Source organism: Rattus norvegicus, chromosome 8 (assembly GCF_021556685.1).
Source record: "Rattus norvegicus strain SHRSP/BbbUtx chromosome 8, alternate assembly SHRSP_T2T, whole genome shotgun sequence".
NCBI lineage: Eukaryota > Metazoa > Chordata > Mammalia > Rodentia > Muridae > Rattus > Rattus norvegicus.
This window is the reverse complement of record NC_141541.1, coordinates 47,902,184-47,922,223: the sequence shown is the minus strand read 5'-3', so window position 1 is coordinate 47,922,223 and position 20,040 is coordinate 47,902,184. Positions and strand designations below refer to the sequence as shown.

Genomic DNA, 20,040 nt, shown 5'->3' with positions numbered 1-20,040 from the left:
TAGCTAGCAGTCTATTTCAGTAGAAAGGACCTAACAATATTCTTTCTATCATATTTAGGAAACTACTGAAGGCATTCATGGAATTCAGATGAACACAAAGGTAGAATAAAATACAAACAACACATTTCCTTGGTTCCTGAAACTGGCTGATCATGGTCTTGGGTACATGATTGTAACAAAAAAGAGAGATCATAACCACCATCATATGGGTGATTCATTTTCTGAGGGCTTAGATTTCCCTCAATGAACTTAATGTGGATGGTTCTATGATCACACTGAAAGAGCTTAGGGTTATCAGAGTATAAGAAAGCATGTTAGTTGTATCTCTCTGTGTGCGTTTGTGTGTGTGCATGTGCACATGTATACAGTAATGCACTGAAATAGGTTCTAGAGGATGGGACTAATAGGGAAGGGATAGTAATAAAATAATAAAATCACATATTATACTTAACCACACCCAATTCATATAATGAGTCCTAACATTGCAATCCATATGAGGTAATGGACAAATGATGTACTTCCCCCAAAACAGAGAAAGCAGGGATGATAGGACATACAGCATCATGAAGCGAAAACTACAGATGGAAATCCTGATTTTTTGATGAGTCCAGAGTGAAGTATTTTGTTATTTTTATTATACTAACAGAAATAAAAATGAAAATACTATAGAGTTATTAAATCATATGTATAGGTCATATAGGTTACAGTGGACACTCAATTTGTACAGAAAAGGCTTTAAATAGGCAAATATTCCACATCATTCTGAGTAGTGTCATGGTTCAGCATCCCAACTCTACATGCTCAATTACTTCTGTTAAAGACACTGACATGCATTTTTTTATTTGTAAGTGATGAATAGCATTAAGACTTACTCTGAGAGGTACTGGGGTTATTATGCAAAGTATTCATTTGAAGTTCTGGGTGCAGGTTATAGTTTGCAAAGATCTCAAGGATGAATGTAATGGCTATTATTATCCTCGTCCTCATAAGTGACCTCATCACCACCACTACCATCTTAGGCATTATTATTATTATTGGAAAATAGAGCTAGAGCACCATAAGCCTCAAGAATTTTTCTATACACTCTTTGGGCCATGCAAGGTATGCTCAAAGGTTATATACTTTTTGTGAAAAAAAAAGTTGCACAGGAAAGCATCATGGATATTCTAAAAATTCACAAAGTTGGGCTAACAAACTTATACACAGGCAAAATAAACACCTTTTTCTAATATGACAACCATTCTGTTCATGAGTCTGCCATGTTCATCTGTTAAGAATTTTCTTTACAGCAGTTTTGACATCCTTATTTCTCAGGCTGTAGATCAAGGGATTCAGCATGGGAACAACAGTTGTATAAAACACAGATGACACTTTTCCCTGGTTCATTGAACTCACTGATGATGGCTGTAAATATGTGAAAGCAGCAGAACCATAGAAGATAGCAACAGCGGAGATGTGGGAACTGCAGGTGCTGAAGGCTTTAGATCTGCCTTCTGTGGAGCGAATACGGAGGATGCTGACAATTATGAAGATATAGGACGTAAGGATGGCGAACGCAGGTGTCAGGATATTTAATGCACTCAAGAAAAGAACCAAGAGTTCATTGATGTATATACTGGAGCATGATAGCTCCAAGAGAGGAAAAAGATCACAAAAATAGTGGTTAATCTTATTGGTCTTGCAGAAAAGCAATTTTAACATAAAGCCTGTGTGAACCGATGATCCAATAACACCCAAAGTGTAAACTCCCACTGTAAGCCAGAAGCAGAGATGATGAGACATGACAACATTGTAAAGTAAAGGGTTACAGATGGCAACATAGCGGTCATATGCCATTGTAGCCAACATGTGACACTCTGCAATTGCAAAAAGAGAGAAAAAGTACAGCTGGGTCATGCATTCAGGGTAGGAGATGATATTCTGCTCTGTCAAAAAGTTCAACATCATTTTAGGGGTTATGACAGTGGAGTGGCAGAGGTCAATGAAGGACAGACTGCTGAGGAAGAAGTACATGGGGGTGTGCAGATGAGAGGTGAGTATAATTAGGATGATCATGCCCAAATTCCCCAGCACTGTGAGGAGGTAGATGCCAAGGAAGAGGAGGAACAGGGGCAGCCGTAGTTCTGGTTTGGTTGAGAATCCAGCCAAGATAAATTCGATTACCATCGAATGGTTTCCAGACTCCATTATCTTCTCATTATATTGTCCAAAGCTTCTAAGTTTAAAGCAAAGAAGTGAGTATACTTTTCTGCATCATCTGTATTCTTTCTCCCCGTCTGCCTCTGTGTTTCTCTGTCCTTCTGACTCTCTTTTGTCTCTCTGTCTCTGTCTTTCTGTTTCTCTGTCTCTTTGTCTCTCTTTCTCTGTCTCTGTCTCTGTCTCTCTGTCTCTCTGTCTCTCTGTCTCTCTGTCTCTCTCTCTCTGTGTGTGTGTGTGTGTGTGTGTGTGTGTGTTTCAGAGAGACAGAGAAATGGAGCGACAGAGACTTGAATGTTTCTGTGGAGATAATTTTCCTTCATCAAAGTAGACATGCTACATAATTAGTTCTCAAGCCTCTCCTGTTTCCTTGGGACAAGAGATGACTGTATAATCACAGGAAGAAAACCTGACATATAGGACCTGGACATTAAATACTTACCATAACCTTTTAGGATGTGTGCAAGGTTTATCCTTTAAATTTAATTTAAAGCACAGGATTATTAGCTATTTTTGATGAGATTTTCCCCTCTTAAATTCTCTGTAATTTATGTTGTCATAAATTATACATTACTGTTTACACTGCATAGCAATAAACATTTTGTCAGACTCAAATCAACGGTAGCAAACGTTTTCATTCACTTCTATTTGTAGCTAGATTTACAGTATTTCTTTCCTGTAATTCTGACTCTAATTAGCTGATCAAGTGTCTAACCTGTCAATATAGTTCAGTTGTTTGTCTATTGAAACTGCCATGATGTGATACCTATATCCTGCACATGGTTCTGCCACCCTGCAAAGCAGAGCTTAATTCCCCCACAGATGTTGTACTTTTATCACAACAGCAGATGAATTGTCTTTTCTTATTCCAACTTGAAGAGTTCTAGTAGAGCAATACAATAGCATAGTTTAGTTATGTACTTTACCAACCTGGAAAAGAAGCAATGGACCGTGACCGACTCCTGTTAACTAGACTTCTTTATTGAATTGGTAGAGCTTAGAATACTATTTGCATGAGAAAAGTTGAAGATGAGCAGAAGACGTGTCACTGGTCAGATTGTGTGATCATGGCTTTATATGTACCCTCAACATGTTTATGATGGTGGCTTGTGGATAATCAGAGCCTTTGCAAAATTCAGTTGGAATTTTGCAACTACAGCTAAGGGTATGATGTTATGTTCAAAAGGACCAATGCAATCTTACTTTATATTTCAAAAGTAAACATTTAAATTCTAGGACACAGAAAAAATGAAAGTCTTAACATTCAAGTAACATCTGTACTATTATTTCCCAACCAGAATGGAATACTTTGAAAGGACATGGAAACAAATAATTTCATCAAATAAATCAGTAACTTGTTTTAGTTGAGAAATGCCTAAAATAATAGAGAGGAATTTGTTAACACAGTACAAATCCACATATCATATGACATGTCTATCTTAATATTCAACTTATTGATCTATTTTAAACATTTTGGTCTCATTGTATATGTCTCCAAAGGCTTAAGGTAAAATTAATGGCCTGAAAGTCATGGGCAGAAGTATTGTGCTTCTGGACCCAAAAGACCTTCCAACAGTCAGACACAATTTAATATCCTTAAAGCCAACAATATCAGTGTTTTATTTTTATATAACCACTTCTTAGATATTACTCAAGGATTCAGCTCTAGATATTTTAAGTCACCATAAAGACCTCTTCCAACTCCAGTAATTTGTGACTTTATAATGCTGATATCATTAGATTAGAAAGTTTAATTTCAAATCTTTCTTCAAAATCTTATTTACTGTATGACTACAGGAAAAATTATTCTATCCTTCAGTCTGCCTACAAAGCAGAAGTTCAAATACCCAACACAAAAAATTAAATCAACAATTTCTGGATCACAGCATGAGCTTAATGTATGCTCATACTGTTTACCTTGAAATGTGTTGTCGTTCTCTGGGATATCCTACCTGAGTTGGTCGGCAGCTTTTCTACTGTTCCACATTGCAGATGTGAATAGTGATTGGCATATTGCCTTGTATGTAGCATGTGTCAAAAACTGTGCTCAATAAAATTGTTCACAGAAACCTAGCACTGAGTTAAAACAAATCCTTAAAAACTGTCTGAATGGATGGGTCACCAACTTTAAACTGATAGAGTTAAAAATGGCTGAAAATAACATGTTTGGCATGAGTATGGGCTGTTGAACACATGAGGGAAGAGGACTTTTTTACCAAAGAGTGTGGTCTCTAGAGTGAGCATGGCTATGGATGGACAAACAGCCATGCACATTTGTGTGCATGAGGAGAGATACGGCAGCCGAAGGCTTTAAGGTTTTAAAGGACAAGGATGGGATTTCATACTTACCCCTACTTCGGAGCAAATTCAGTACTAAAGGTTTGCTTCTACATTTCACTGGGTAGAAAATTGGGCTTGATAAGTGAGGAGGAAATAGCTTCAAGGATCCTGATGTCTGATTAAGCTCTGGCCTCAGTCATTTGCTCCTGCAAGTGTTCGTTGATAACTACACTTCCATTTTACGGATAATCACAGTCTCGTTCAAAAGAAACAAAAAATGAATAATGACCTCTCAGAAGAATTCTATCCCCAAAGTATTAACTGTGCGGAAAACTGTCAACAATTAGAAATTCCCTTTCCCCATTAATTGTCAAGTATTTATCCCACCAATTATCAAGTATCTAATATCATCTAAAGTTATTTGATCTTCTTATTAGGTTCTGAATTAAAAAATAAGGAAGTGAGTGCTCTCATTGTTGGGGTTCTAGACCTTTGAAGGCAAAACACTTAAAATTTCAAAGTTTCAGGAAAATTGTAAGAATCACATACAAAGAATTAGCTCATGTTATCTACCAAAAAGGGAAAACAGAAAACTAGAGAAGACATGTTTTTGTTTATCTCAGTTGACTTCACTTCTCTAATTGTATTTAAATATTATAATATTTTCATCAATGTTGATTGTTAAAATAAACACACATTAAAATATCCAGACATTATCAAAGACATACAATGAGTTCTTGACAAGACTAATAAGCAGAGATTAGGATTGTTTTTCCTATGTTTAAACTTCAATATGGATGGACAAGATAAATGCTTTGTTACAGTCTATTTTCATATTAAATTATTTGTTACTGTAAAGTTACATTTGATATCCTATTCATCACATACCATTTGAGATAATGGTTGCAATAGAACCCTTTTAAAAGTGAACTTACTTTGGAATTCTTAATTTTTTTTAAAATTTATTTATTTATTTCATGTATATGATTACACTGTACTCAGACACACCAGAAGAGGGCATCAGATGCCATTACAGATGGTTGTGAGCCACCATGTGGTTGCTGGGAATTGAACTCAGGACCTCTGGAAGAGCAGTCAGTGCTCTTAACCGCTGAGCCATCTCTCCATCCCTTAAATTTTTTGATGTAGAGTTTTAATGTACTTTATATGGGTATTTCTTCAAACTTTTAAGTCTCCTACTTACCTTTAAATAACAATTAGTAAAAATAAAGCTATTAGCCATTGGTAACTTCTGGCAAAGAAAAAATGGAGTATACTTTTGATAATAGGTATATTAACCACACTGCAGGGCAGGGCCCATGCCCAAGAATAGTTGGTCAACACCAATGAAACTCAATTTTGTTTTTTATTTGTTTGTTTTTCAGAAACTTTTACTTCATTTTGTTTTGTGTTGGTGTATTTTGTCTTATCCTTACTGTTTTATTGGGATTTTTTTTGCTTTTGATTATATATATGTATACATATATACATATATTCGTATGGTTAGGGAGGTGGGGCAGATCTGAGAGGAGTTCAGGGTAGATGACCAAAACATATTATATAAAAATATTTAAATTAAAATAAACTAAGAATATAAAACAAACATGAAGGCAGATGACCTGTGTGTGACAGCCCTGCTATGTAGGTCTTGTGCTGACTGACACAGGGTGACACCTTTTCCTCCCTTCTCCAGTGTTGCTGGAGAGGGTGGGGAAGGTTGAGAATGTCATAGGTAGCCAGGAAGCAACAGGGATCCAGATATACCAGATAGATCATGAACAAGAATTTCCTTCTGGTGATCTTATTTGTAACAGATGTTAAAAGGAAGGAAGGAAGGAAGGAAGGAAGGAAGGAAGGAAGGAAGGAAGGTAAGAAAGTCAGAAAAAATTGGATGTTGCTGCTGAACAGCATATTATATAATATCCACTATATAATATTCTATAATATCCACTGCATACAGACACAGTATCATTTCTATAGCACGTGTGATGGATGATAGAGGGATACCTGGTTAAAACCTGGAGGGGTAGGAAACGCATGGCAAGCAACCACTTGTGCTCTCCAGTGAAAGGTTTATAAATGCTGGGAAAGGATGGAATCCAAAAGTCATTTCTGGGTGGGAAGCATCAGGAGTAAAGACAAAGATAAAGGCTGAGTCTAAGATGACATGGACCTTTCTCAAAACGTTTTAATAGTTACTAAAATCCTGAAATTTTTTTAGCACTTTATGTATCTTATTTTAGTCACATTCGACAGTATTATTTTTCTTAGATGCAATGCTGAATTAAAATGTTACATTTTAAGTATCAGCACTGAAGAATTATCTCAGCTTTTCATGTAGTTGTTGCTTGCAAAGGACCCACCCACATTTAGTTTCCAGCACACACACTAAGGCTCACAGCAATTGGTAATTCCAGTTTCAGGAGATATGATGCCTTCTCTTGACCTAAGACACTGGACGTGCCTATGGCAGACATGCAGACAAATACTCATATGCATAAAATGTAAATCTTTAGAAGATAATAAAATGTTATAATGCAATTAAATCATTTATAAAAGTGCAAATTTTGAAATATGGCAAGAATTGTTAGATATTTATACCTGATGTTTAGTCTACTTCTATTCTACAACAAACATTTTTGAGACTTGGTCTGACATGCCACTACCTAGATCACTAGGGCATCTGTCAATATGTCCTGTACCTACGTTTGTCTACGTGAATAAGTTCTCATTAAGGAGATGTAGGTAAGCTTCCTCATTCCTGTGTTGTACATATTAAGGCACGAGTCATCTCTTTTTCCTTCCATAGATTTCAGGCTTACTGTCCTGCAATGAAGATGAAGACTCTTACATAAAGAGCCATATATGAGATCAAAGATGGAGCTCCATGTAGCACAGTTGATAAACAATTAAAAGAAATTGATATCTCTGATTAACTGCCGTAACACTGCACGTCACTGTTTGGCTGAATGTGATATGGTTTGTATGTGTACGTATCTGTATCAAAATGATGGCACTTAATCTTCCTTCTAATGACAACTAATGGTTGCTGAAAATGCTGAATTCCTGGGACCAAACATTTTCTTGTAGAGAATAATATACAGGTGTATCAGAGAAATGAAATAGCCTACACAAGAATATTATCCACCTTCATCACAGTGCTTAGTGATCAAATGTATTTACTCTGTGAAAATTTTAAATTAATTTTCAGAATATGAGTAATTTTGCAATTGTACTTGACAAATCCTATATATGTGTATTATCACAAAATGTGCATCTTTATGTAGATGATATATATACATATGGCTTTGTGCTATAATAAAGGGGTACCATGTAAAGAGATCATTAGCATATTAACTCTTAGAGGTTTCAAAGAAGGGAATAGTCTTTCTAGTATAAAGAATTCACAGCTGAGGAATGCCGAATGGCTGAGAAACACCTAAAGAAATGTTCAACATCTTTAGTCATAAGGGAAATGCAAATCAAAACAACCCTGAGATTTCACCTCACACCAGTGCGATTGGCTAAGATCAAAAACTCAGGTGACAGCAGATGCTGGCGAGGATGTGGAGAAAGAGGAACACTCCTCCATTGTTGGTGGGATTGCAGACTGGTAAAACCATTCTGGAAATCAGTCTGGAGGTTCCTCAGAAAATTGGACATTGAACTGCCTGAGGATCCAGCTATACCTCTCTTGGGCATATACCCAAAAGATGCCTCAACATATAAAAGAGACACGTGCTCCACTATGTTCATCGCAGCCTTATTTATAATAGCCAGAAGCTGGAAAGAACCCAGATGCCCTTCAACAGAGGAATGGATACAGAAAATGTGGTACATCTACACAATGGAATATTACTCAGCTATCAAAAACAACGAGTTTATGAAATTCGTAGGCAAATGGTTGGAACTGGAAAATATCATCCTGAGTGAGCTAACCCAATCACAGAAAGACATACATGGTATGCACTCATTGATAAGTGGCTATTAGCCCAAATGCTTGAATTACCCTAGATCCCTAGAACAAACGAAACTCAAGACGGATGATCAAAATGTGAATGCTTCACTCCTTCTTTAAATGAGGAAAAAGAATACCCTTGGCAGGGAAGGGAGAGGCAAAGATTAAAACAGAGACTGAAGGAACACTCATTCAGAGCCTGCCCCACATGTGGCCCATACATATACAGCCACCCAATTAGACAAGATGGATGAAGCAAAGAAGTACAGACCGACAGGAGCCGGATGTAGATCGCTCCTGAGAGACACAGCCAGAATACAGCAAATATAGAGGCGAATGCCAGCAGCAAACCACTGAACTGAGAATAGGTCCCCTATTGAAGGAATCAGAGAAAGAACTGGAAGAGCTTGAAGGGGCTCGAGACCCCAAAAGTACAACAATGCCAAGCAACCAGAGATTCCAGGGACTAAGCCACTACCTAAAGACTATACATGGACTGACCCTGGACTCTGACCCCATAGGTAGCAATGAATATCCTAGTAAGAGCACCAGTGGAAGGGGAAGCCCTGGGTCCTGCTAAGACTGAACCCCCAGTGAACTAGTCTATGGGGGGAGGGCGGCAATGGGGGGAGGGTTGGGAGGGGAACACCCATAAGGAAGGGGAGGGGGGAGGGGGATGTTTGCCCGGAAACCGGGAAAGGGAATAACACTCGAAATGTATATAAGAAATACTCAAGTTAATAAAAAAAAATAAGTTTTTTGAAAAAAAAAAAAAAGAATTTTGTCCTCTGAGAGCTGCACCCAGGAGCTAATAGAACGAGATGCAGAAACGTACAACCAAACATTCAATGGAGCTCATGGAATCTTGTGGAATTGGGGGAAGGATTCAGGGACCCAAAGGGAAAATTGATGGCATAAGAAGATCAACAGAATCAACTACCCTGGACCTTTGGGGGGCTCCTAAAAACTGAGCTACCAACCAAAGAGCAAGCAGGGGCTAGACCTGATCCCCCCATACATTATGTAGCAGATGTGCACTTGGATTTCATGAGGTTACCCCAACAACTGGAGCAGGAGCTGTCCCCAAATCTGTTGCGTGTCTGTGAATCCCATTCTCTTAACTGGGATGCCTTGTCTGGCCTCAGTGGGAGAGAGTGAACCTAGGCTGCAATGATTTGATGTGCTAGGGTGGGTGATATCCAGCTCCACTTTTCAGAGGAGAAAGGAGTAGGGGATTGGCAAGGGATTGTTCAATATGGGGCAGGAGGAGAGTGGCTGCCGTAGGGATATAAAATGAATAAATACATTAGTGAAAGAAAAAGAGTTTTCTGGGTATAAAGTGTGGGAAAGTGACATAACGGAGATGTTTCCATTGCATATTTGAAGGCCAGGTAAAGAAAAGGCAGACTAGCTAAAAGCCTGCTGGAGGAGAAGGCTGAATTGCAATTACAGGATGAACAGGCTGAAATGCTAGTGTTTGATAAGGAGGAATAAGGAGTCTAATACTGTGCCTCTGGACACAGAATAACACAGGGGCAGGGAAAGCTAATTGTTCTTGGAGGTGTATTCGCTTGTCTATTTCATGAAATTACTTTTCAAGTAAACCTTTAGGATTTACTTTTATTTTTTTTAGTAACAACTATAACAAGGAGATTGGATTTTTGTTTTACAGTTGAAAGAAGAATTTAAAGTTAAAAATCATTTTATCTATTTAAAACAATTTCTAAATTTAAATATATTATGATCATATTCCTCCCTTCCTTTAAATCTTTGCAGATCCTCTCTTTCTCCCTAAGCACACAACTTTACGATCTTTCCCATATGCATACAGCTGCCAAACCCAGACAGTATGGCTGATACCAAGAAGGGCATACAGACAGGAGCCTGATATAGCTGTCTCCTGAGAGGCTCTGCCAGAGTCTGACAAATACAGAGGTGAATGCTCACAGCCAACCACTGAACTGAGAACAGGGTCCCCAATGGAGGAGTTAGAGAAAGGATTGAAGAAGGTGAAGGGGTTTGCCACCCCATAAGAACAACAATACCAGTGAACCAGAGCTCCCAGGGACTAAACCACCATCCAAAGAGTACATATGGGCAGACCCATGGTTACAACTGCATATATATCAGAGAATGGACTTGTTGGGCACCAATTGGAGGAGAAGCCCTTGGTCCTGCCAAGGCTTGATCCCCCCAGTATAGGGAGATGTCAGGGTGGGTGTTTGGGTGGGAGAACACCATAATAGAAGAAGGGGGGATGGGATAGGGGGTTTATGGATGGGAAACCAGGAAAGGGGGTAACATTTGAAATGTAAATAAAAAATATCTAATAAAAATGTATGCAAAAAGATCTTTCTTTAAAAAAACAAAACAAGAGAAAGCAAAATAAAACCATGCCATAAAACAAAATAAACCAATCACCAAACTGTAACCAAATAGAAGCACATAAAGCAAGCAAGCAAACACAAAAACTCAAAAAATTGTGGAATCATTATATGCTGGTCAACTACTCCTCAGTGTAGGAAGTTCTTATTATGTTAGGTTTCCATAACTACTCCTCAAATGCCTCTTAACTTTAGCTCTCTCTCCCTATATTCCCTCTCTCTGGCCAAACATTGTCATTTGCAAATGTTCATAACAATGAGTCATTGGTCTGGTTCAATGTCTTTGGGTTTCTGGTACACCATCAATATTGGCTCCTCTCTGGGACTCCTCATGTTTGACTATTGATAGGTCCATTCTTGTATAGACTCATTGGAGGCAGTCGCAGGTGCTGTGATGAGATGACATCATTGTCTGTGCCATGCCCAGGGGAAGGAATCATGTAGTCCTCTATTTGTCCAGGCTCTTGCATTCATACTAGTACCCCCTTTTCTGCAGCCATAGAGGGGTAGCAAACATGTCTTTCTAAGGGCTAAAGGCTCAACACTTACTTAGTATTGTCACCTTGAACAGTCATGTGTCTCTGTTTTCAATGTTGCCCAATGCAAAGAGAAGCTTCTTTTCTAGGAATAGCATTTGCCTTTGAATATACAAGTATATATTTAGAAAACAGCTTTGAGCTTCTTTCTACTTTCAGTTTAACTAAAAGAGTAGTCAGTGTGTCCTTCAGGTCTAAGAACTTTTCACTTATAGACATTAACTTGGTGTCTTAGTCTGCATTTACATTCCTGCACAAAACATCATGACCAAGAAGCAAGTTGAGAAGGAATGGGTTTATTCAGCTTAGGAATCCACATTGCTGTTCATCATCCAAGGAAGTCAGGACAAGAACTTGCACAGGGAAGAAAATTGAAGGCAGACGCTGATTTAGAGTCCAGGGAGGAGTGCTGCTTACTGGGTTGATCATCCTGGCTTGCTCAGCTTGCTTTGTTATAGAACCCAGATTTACCAGCGCAATGGGCTGGACTCTCCCACTTGATCACTAATTGAGAAAATGCCTTACAGCTGGATCTCATGGATGCATTCCTCAAGGGAGCCTCCTTTCTCTAAAACTTCAGCTTGTGTCAAGTTGATATAACAAAACCAGCCAGTAAACTTGGCTTATGCTATGAAGTATGCATTTGTTCTTGTGAAATAAATGTCAAATCTGACTAGAAAGCAGTTAGTTATCCCCATAATAGTTGTAGCACTATTTATCAGTGGGAATGTCTTGTCTGGTTTTGTGATTCTAGAGTCTAGTTTTTACAGCTAGGTAGTATTGTTGTTGCCTTTCACCCCAATCCAAGAAGCCAGTATATCATTTTCTGGCACTTTGAAAGCAAGCCAGTAAGCAAGAAGCATCCACATCAGTACCATATTGATTTTTCTATACCTTGCAACCAAAATATGTTCTTCAAAACTTAGTTATTATTAACTAGTTGTCTTGGCTAGAAAGATGAACACACACACACACACACACACACACACACACACACAATTTGTTTTAAAAGGAATGCGTGGCTATAGTGTTTTGAATGAGAAATATTTCCCATTGGTCTTGTATCTGAACCCTTGGTCCCCTGTCCGTGCACTATTGGTGCAGGTTGTGGAACAAACTTTTGGAGTTAGATCCTTGCATGAAGAAGAAAGCATACGAACATTAGTTGGCTTTTAGAGCTTACAGCCTGGCCACACTTTCCGTTTCCATTCTCTGGGCTCCATTCACTCTTTCATCAAGCTTCTGCCTGCTTCCATGCTTTCTTCCATGATGGACTCTTTATCATTATTAATTATTTATTGGATATTTTTATTTACATTTCAGATGTTATTCCCTTTCCTGGTTTCCGGGACATAAGCCCTCTATCCCATCCCCCTCCTCTTCATGTATAAGGGTGTTTCCCTCTCCAACCACTCTCCCTCCCCATCCCCAACCCCCAACATTCCCCTACAGTGGGTGGTCCAGCCTTGGCAAGACCAAGGGCTTCTCCTCCCATTGGTGCCCAACAAGGCCATCCTTTGCTACATAAGCAGCTGGAGCCATGGGATTGTTGATGTGTACTCTTTGGGAAGTGGTTCGGTCCCTGGCAGCTCTGGTTGGTTGGCATTGTTGTTCTTATGGGCTCTTATTCCTCTGGAACCCCAAGCTAACACAAACACTTTCAGAAATTGCTTTTTGTATCAGTGTTTTTTAATCACCACAACAGAAGTGTAGTCTATACAGAGTCTATTTCCTTTTTCATAATTCTTAGTTTGGGTTAACCCTCCCTATCAACATTTTCACTCCACCACCCGCCTTCCTATATTCTTGCTCAAAATGTTAACTGCCAAATTTCTCTGTTTTCATATCACCTATGTTGTTTGTCCCTCCTTGTTTTAATCAATGTCCCTCTTCTTGTTTATTTATTTGGGTACTCTGGCTTATGATTTGAAGCCAGGATCTGCATATGAAAAAGAACCTTATAGTGCTTATTCTTTTGAGTCTTGGTGACCTTGCTCAGAATAAATTCCCTCCTTTTCCCAGGGAGAGTTTTAATGAGAGAAGAAGAGTAGAAAAGGGGAGAAACAAAGGAGGCAGGCCATGAACATGTGGAGGGAGGGAGATGGGGAGAGAAGCGACAGGGACAGAGGGGAAGAGAGCAGAGAAGAATAAAGAGCATTTTTTAAAATTTTTAACTAAATTTCTAAAGTTTAACTTATTTATCCAAAAATTTTATTTGTCTGCAGATACTAATATAATTACCATTGCACATAGGTACCATATTTTCACTTTCAGTTAAGGCAATAAGCATTTGGATTGATTCCACATTCTATCTATTGAGGATAACATCAGTGAGCATGAGTTAAGAAGTATATGTCGTAGGACACAGAGTTCTTTGGGTATACATCCTGGTGATCTTAGGAACGATAATCTATGAATTCAGTGCAACCCCAATAACAGGTTTGAGGTGATTCTTGACAGACATAGAAAAATATGTCTTTTAATTTATGTAGAATCACAAGAGGTAAAGAGTTGAATAAATAATTCTTATGAAATGACTACTGTGGTATTTATTATCATACCAATTTCAAGTTATATATAGCTATAGCAATATCAATTAAGAGAGTGTAGTACTTGTACAAAACAGACACATAGGTTAATTATAAGATCCATATATAAGTCTACAGTTCTTCTTGTGTTTTGACAAAGATGTCAATGATATAAACTGTAGAGAAAACAGCATTTTCAACTAATGGTGCTGGAAATAGTAGATATTATCATAAGGAAGAATGAAAGTAAACTCATATTCCTCTCTCTCTCCCTACATAAAACTTTACTTTAAATAAGTTAAAACTATATACTATGAAACTGCTAAAGGAACATGTAGGAAAGTACATGTCAAAATATTGGCACCAGAAAAGCTTTCTGACTTTGTAGTAAAAATGTCAGACCAACATCACTTCCCTCCACTAATCCCCCTACCTTCAGCGTCCTCTGAGGCACACCCAGCTGCCCTGAGTGGCCTACTACCCCCACTGCTCCATTGTTAGGCCACCTCTTAGCCACCTTCAATAGCCCTGGTAAAACAGAAACATAGATAGGTTAGATCCCTCACTTCTTGCCAATGTCTACTATGTCAGGAATATCCAGGGAGAACCAGATGGCTAAAGACCAGCATAAGAGTCATTCAGGAAATCTGAAATAGTATGAACAAACCTAAGATAAATAGGAATAGAAGCATATGAAGAGTCCCAGTTTGAAGGCCCAGAAAATATTTTTAACAAAAGTATAGAAGGAAACTTTTCCAATCTAAGGAAAGAGATTGCTGTGAACATATAAGAAGACTACAGAATGTAGGGTTGGGGGTTCAGTGTTTGCTCTGCCACAGGGCACAGCTGCTTGGGGAGGCAGAACGTGGGGAGTTTGATTGTACTTACCCCACACAGATGGGGTAGGTGTGGGCTGCAGGGGAGCAACCAAGGCACGCTTTAGGGGTGAGAGTGCAATCTGAGACTGGAGCTAGTTCAGGGGCGGCGGACCTGCGATGAGGAATGAGGCAGGGGCTGTGGGATTCTCAGGCTCTTGGACATCCAGGAGCTGAGAACAGAGTAGGGGTCTGAGGGCTGCATTTAGCCTGAGGGGTGGAGGGAAAGGGGAGCTATGGCTTGATGATTGTCCTTGGCTTGAAGGTGGAGGAAGACTTGGTGTTGGTTGTGTCTGGGAGTACAGGAGATTAGACAGCGTCTCTGTAGGCAAATGCCTTCCCCATGGTGGATCTTGATAAAAAAAGACAGTCTGTGGTTCCAAACTATTTGTCATGGTGGACAGTTGAAGCGTAAAACCATATGATGCTTAAAACCGTACCTTACTTTTAGGGGTGGGCCTGAGATTAAATACTCTTTGCCATAAAGAAAGTCCAGGAAGGGAATTTTATTGGCAATGCCCTCCAAACAAACTTCTCTGTACCTCATTAGCATGGAAATCTCTGTTTTGAGCCTACCTGACCTGTTGTTACATAGCTTTTTCTATTGTCTTGTTCTCAGATTTTAGGGATGCCTCATCTATGTGTGGAAGGGCTTGGGGTGTTGCCCTTACATGATTGATGGCTGCAAATCTACTGGGGCAGGAACGTGGCTATGTGACAGGGGCCTGGTACTGGGAGCAGATGAAGCTCCTACCATCCCTTCAGGGTCTCTGAGGCTTCAAACCATTAGCTCGACCAAGAATTAGGCTCATGGTCCATGGCCCCACAACAGAACAGCAATTAGATTGGACCAGAAAAGAAAATTCTCCCCACACATAATAATCAAAACACAAAATCTACAGAAGAAAGAATTTAAAAGTAACAAGGGAAAATGGGTGTGTAACACACAAAGGCAGACTTATCAGAGTTACACCTGACTTGTCAATGGAGATTCTAAATGCTTGAAGGGCCTGGACAGAGAGATGTCTTACAGTCTCTGAAAGACCAAAGATGCCAATCTAGACTACTCTACCCTGCAAAACCTTCAATTACCCTAGATGGAGAAAACAAGTTATTGCAAGACAAAGCAAAATTTAAACATCTTTACACAAATCCAGCCCTACAGAAAATAGAAAGACAACTCATGCTCAAGAAGGTTAACTAAATGAAAGAAAACACAAAAACTAAGTAAAACTATTCCGTCCAAAACAAAATAAAGGACAGGACTCTCATTCTCTCTCTCTCTCTCTCTCTCTCTCTCTCTCTCTCTCTCTCTCTCTCTCTCTCTCTCTCACACACACACACACACACACACACCCCAGAAGCAGCAGCACACAACTAAAATGAATTAATAATCATTGGTCATTAATATCTCTAAACATCAGTGGACGCAATTTTCCAACAAAAGATAGGATAAATAGGATACATCATTCTGTTGCATGCAAGAAACATACCTTGACATTATCTCAGAGTAAAGGATTGGAAAAATATGTTCCAAGCAAACAGTAGCCATTCTACTATCTAATAAAATAGACTCTCATCCAAGGAAATATCCAACCCATGACTGTCCCTACTTGAGACCCATTCCATCAGAGAGAGCAAGCCCCTGACACAATTATTGATATTCTGCTATGCTTGCAGACAGGGATCTAGAATAACTGTCTCCTGGGAGGTTACATCCAGCAGCAGAAGGAAGCAGGTGCAGAGATCCATAGCCAAATATCTGTCAGAGCTCAGACAGTCTTGTGGGAGAATGGAAGAGAGAAAGACCTAGCCAGAGGAGTCAAAGACATCACAGGAAGACTAACAGAGACAACTAATATAGGACCATGAGTATTCACACAAAATGAACCACCAACCAAACAGCATACAAGGGAGGAACTTAGCACCCATACACATGTAGAGCAATTGTGCAGCTTGGCCTTCATGTGGGATCCCCTAACAAGTAGAGAGGGGGCTGTCTTGGACTTTGTTGCCTGACACTGTATCCCCTTGACCTATGTGGACTGATAAATTAGGGATCAGCAGGTGAGGATGTATCTAGTCCTACTGGAACTAGATGTCCAAGGGTGGTACCCAAGGGAGGCTCCCCCTTCTCTGAGGAGAATGTGAGGGGTAATGGAGGGAGGGATTTGTCAGCATTTATCATTAATACCTTTCAAAGCTTTGAAGATTAAGGAATCAGAAGCAACACAATCATCACCTATGACCTGGAAGCAGCTCTGATAAGGAAGCAGCTTCTCTGGAGATGCTTTATGAGGAGACAAAATGATTCCACAGATCCTGCTACATCCAGGAGGGAATCATATTTTGAGGCTACTTAGAGCAACTGAGATGACCTGGGATGCACGATTACCTTCCAGAAACATAAACTCAGTTTAATAATTGCAGTTTCAAAGAAAATAAATGTAATTTAATTAGAAAAGGGAAATAATGGGGATTATATTTTTTAGCAAATCTCCTTCTCTATTCCTAATACAATCTTTTCTTTTGAGGATAGCCTTTTTTAAAATATGAGAATATTTAACAACTCTGACTAAGATGGCAATAATCAGAAAATAACTCTTATGACTTTTGTTTTCTAGTTAGGAATAAATAGTAAAATAATGCACTTCTGAATTTGCTGTGGTCAATTATGTGCTGGCCACAAACCTACAAATATTAGAAACACAGACTCATAGAAGAATTTTTGTTCTTACTTCCACTCTGTTTTAGAGAATTGTGCATATGCGTGCACTCTTGGGTAGAGATGTGATGTGTGTCTCATCCACTGTAGTTCTTTCTTTGGGTGTGTGTGTGGGGTAAGAGCTATGTTACCACTCATATCACTCCACGCCTTTTAACACAGTTTCCCACACTAAACAAAAGTTAGGCATTATATTTTGCATATTTTATTTTAATAAAATTAATATTTTTGGAGATTACAACATCAGAAATCTTTAGAAATATATATCATTACAAATGTTGATTATATAGAATATTGTGATTATCAAGAATTTGGGCCATATGTATTTACTCTCTGCTATAAGATAAATATGTCTCACATAAAAGGAGCATTTTTTTCTACTTACATAAAATGGAATCACTGACAAGAAGGCTTTTGGGCATTTGACAAATTGACTACTGTGATGCATGTTATGATAAGCAGATGGTTCCCAGACAGATGCTGTTCTTCATAAGTCCCATTGACTAAAACTGTCCTGCCCTTGGAGACTTTCAAAATAAACTGTGATGGTAGTAATTTCGTATCATGTGACTACACTTAGCCATTTCAATTGTTTGCTAGCCCTCTAAACATGAATGTTAGTAAAGAAATATCAGTTGTATTCACAAGAAAAACTTTCTTTCAAGGAACTTATTTAGAGCAACTTTGACATCCTTATTTCTCAGGCTGTAGATCAAGGGGTTCAGCATGGGCACAACAATGGTATAAAATACAGAAGACACTTTCCCTTGGTCCATGGAGCTGACTGATGATGGCTGCAGGTACATAAATGCCAGGGAACCAAAGAAGATAGCAACAGCTGATATGTGTGAGCTGCAGGTGCTGAAAGCTTTGGACCTGCCTTCAGTGGATTTAATCCGGAGGATGCTGGCAATTATGAAGACGTAAGAGCTTAGGATCGTCAGAGTTGGAATAAAGATATTGAAAACACTGAAACATAAAACTACTACTTCATTAATAAAAGTATCAGAACAAGGGAGTTCCAGGAGTGGAAAAAGGTCACAGAAGTAATGATTTATTACATTGGCCTTGCAGAAATGCACTTTTAGCATGCAGACTGTGTGAGTTGTGGCGCCGATGAAAGCCATACAGTATACTCCAAATATCATCCAGGAACAGACTTGATAGGACATCACAACATTGTAAAGCAAGGGGTTACAGATGGCAACATAGCGGTCATATGCCATCACAGCCAACATGTGACACTCTGCAATAGCAAAAATAATGAAAAAGTAGAGCTGAGTCATGCATTCAGGGTAGGAGATGGTGTTCTTCACTGCCAAAAAGTTTACCAGCATTTTGGGGATAATGACAGTCGATTGGCAGAGGTCAATGAAGGACAGACTACTGAGGAAATAATACATGGGTGTGTGTAGTTGAGAACTGAATAGTATCAGGGTGATCATGCCCAGGTTCCCCACCACTGTGAGCACATAGATTCCTAGGAAGAGGAGGAAGAGGGGCAGCTGCAGCTCTGGTTTGTCTGTTAACCCAGCGAGGATGAACTCAGTCACGTCAGAAACATTTCCTTTAAACATTTTCTTCTGCTAGTTCTACATAGAAAGAGACAAAATGAAATAACTATCTAGTAATTTACCATCTTCTGAGGCGTGTAACAGAATTCAAGCTTTCACTTTGCTAGGTAGCTTTAGTTTTCTGACAGATGATCATAAATTTTAGAATCTAAGGCCTTAGACTGCTTAGCACATGACAGTTAGAGTTAAAGGTAAGTCATTTCTGTCTCTGAGTATAGTTTTTGCTATGAGAATAATAGGACTTAATGCATGGACAATGAAAGTGTGATCAGATACACTCAGTGGAGTCTGCTAAGGAGTGTTCATGACTTACTTGTCCTTCTCCCAATCACTCTACAGGGATATACATTTTTCTATGTTATAAGAGCAGCATTCACACAAAGGCAGGAGACAACCACAGACATCCACAACTCTTAATGGTGGCAACCGAAAACCTCTCCCCATAAGGTCATTAATAGTGTAGGCTATAATTTAATCAACACCATAACAGAATCTTAAGTTAGGACAATCAAAACTTAAAGTTAAAAGGGATCTGAATTTGAAAGTAAATAATAATAGTACCTGTATATGTATATGGATTAATTTTTATACATATAATTCCAAGATATCCTTAAGAAAATAACGTAGTAATTTCTTTAAAAGACCATCCCATACTGAGAACAAAGATCATTAAGAAAACTCAGAAATCATAAGTATTCACTTGAAATATCATGAAAAATGTTAAAATATTTAGGAATAAATTAAATAAATATAAAACATTATACTTGAAATTATCGACTCTTTTGAACAAATAAATCATTGCATACACGGAAAATCAACCCATCTTCATGAACTACCAGATTTAACTTTGTGAAATGGCAATACTTCCCAAACCGATCTAAAAGCTCAGTGTAATCCTAGTGAAAATTCAACATACTTTCATTAGCAATAACAATGTTTGGTCATATAATATCTATAGAAATAATAATAATGATAGGGCTGGGA

At 38.7% G+C, this 20,040-nt stretch overlaps 1 protein-coding gene and 1 pseudogene across 1 annotated transcript; both read right to left on the bottom strand.

The window, feature by feature from the left end:
- Positions 1-1,263: 1,263 nt before the first annotated feature.
- Or8g2c (olfactory receptor family 8 subfamily G member 2C) lies at positions 1,264-2,187 on the bottom strand. The gene has a single exon (NM_001000473.1). It carries the CDS (start codon positions 2,185-2,187, stop codon positions 1,264-1,266), a length of 924 nt encoding a protein of 307 aa, NP_001000473.1.
- Or8g54-ps1 (olfactory receptor family 8 subfamily G member 54, pseudogene 1) lies at positions 18,673-19,059 on the bottom strand (annotated as a pseudogene).

Coding starts and splice junctions, on each gene's coding strand:
- Or8g2c (NM_001000473.1), bottom strand. CDS start 2,187: ATGGAGTCTGGAAACCATTCGATGGTAATCGAATTTATCTTGGCTGGA.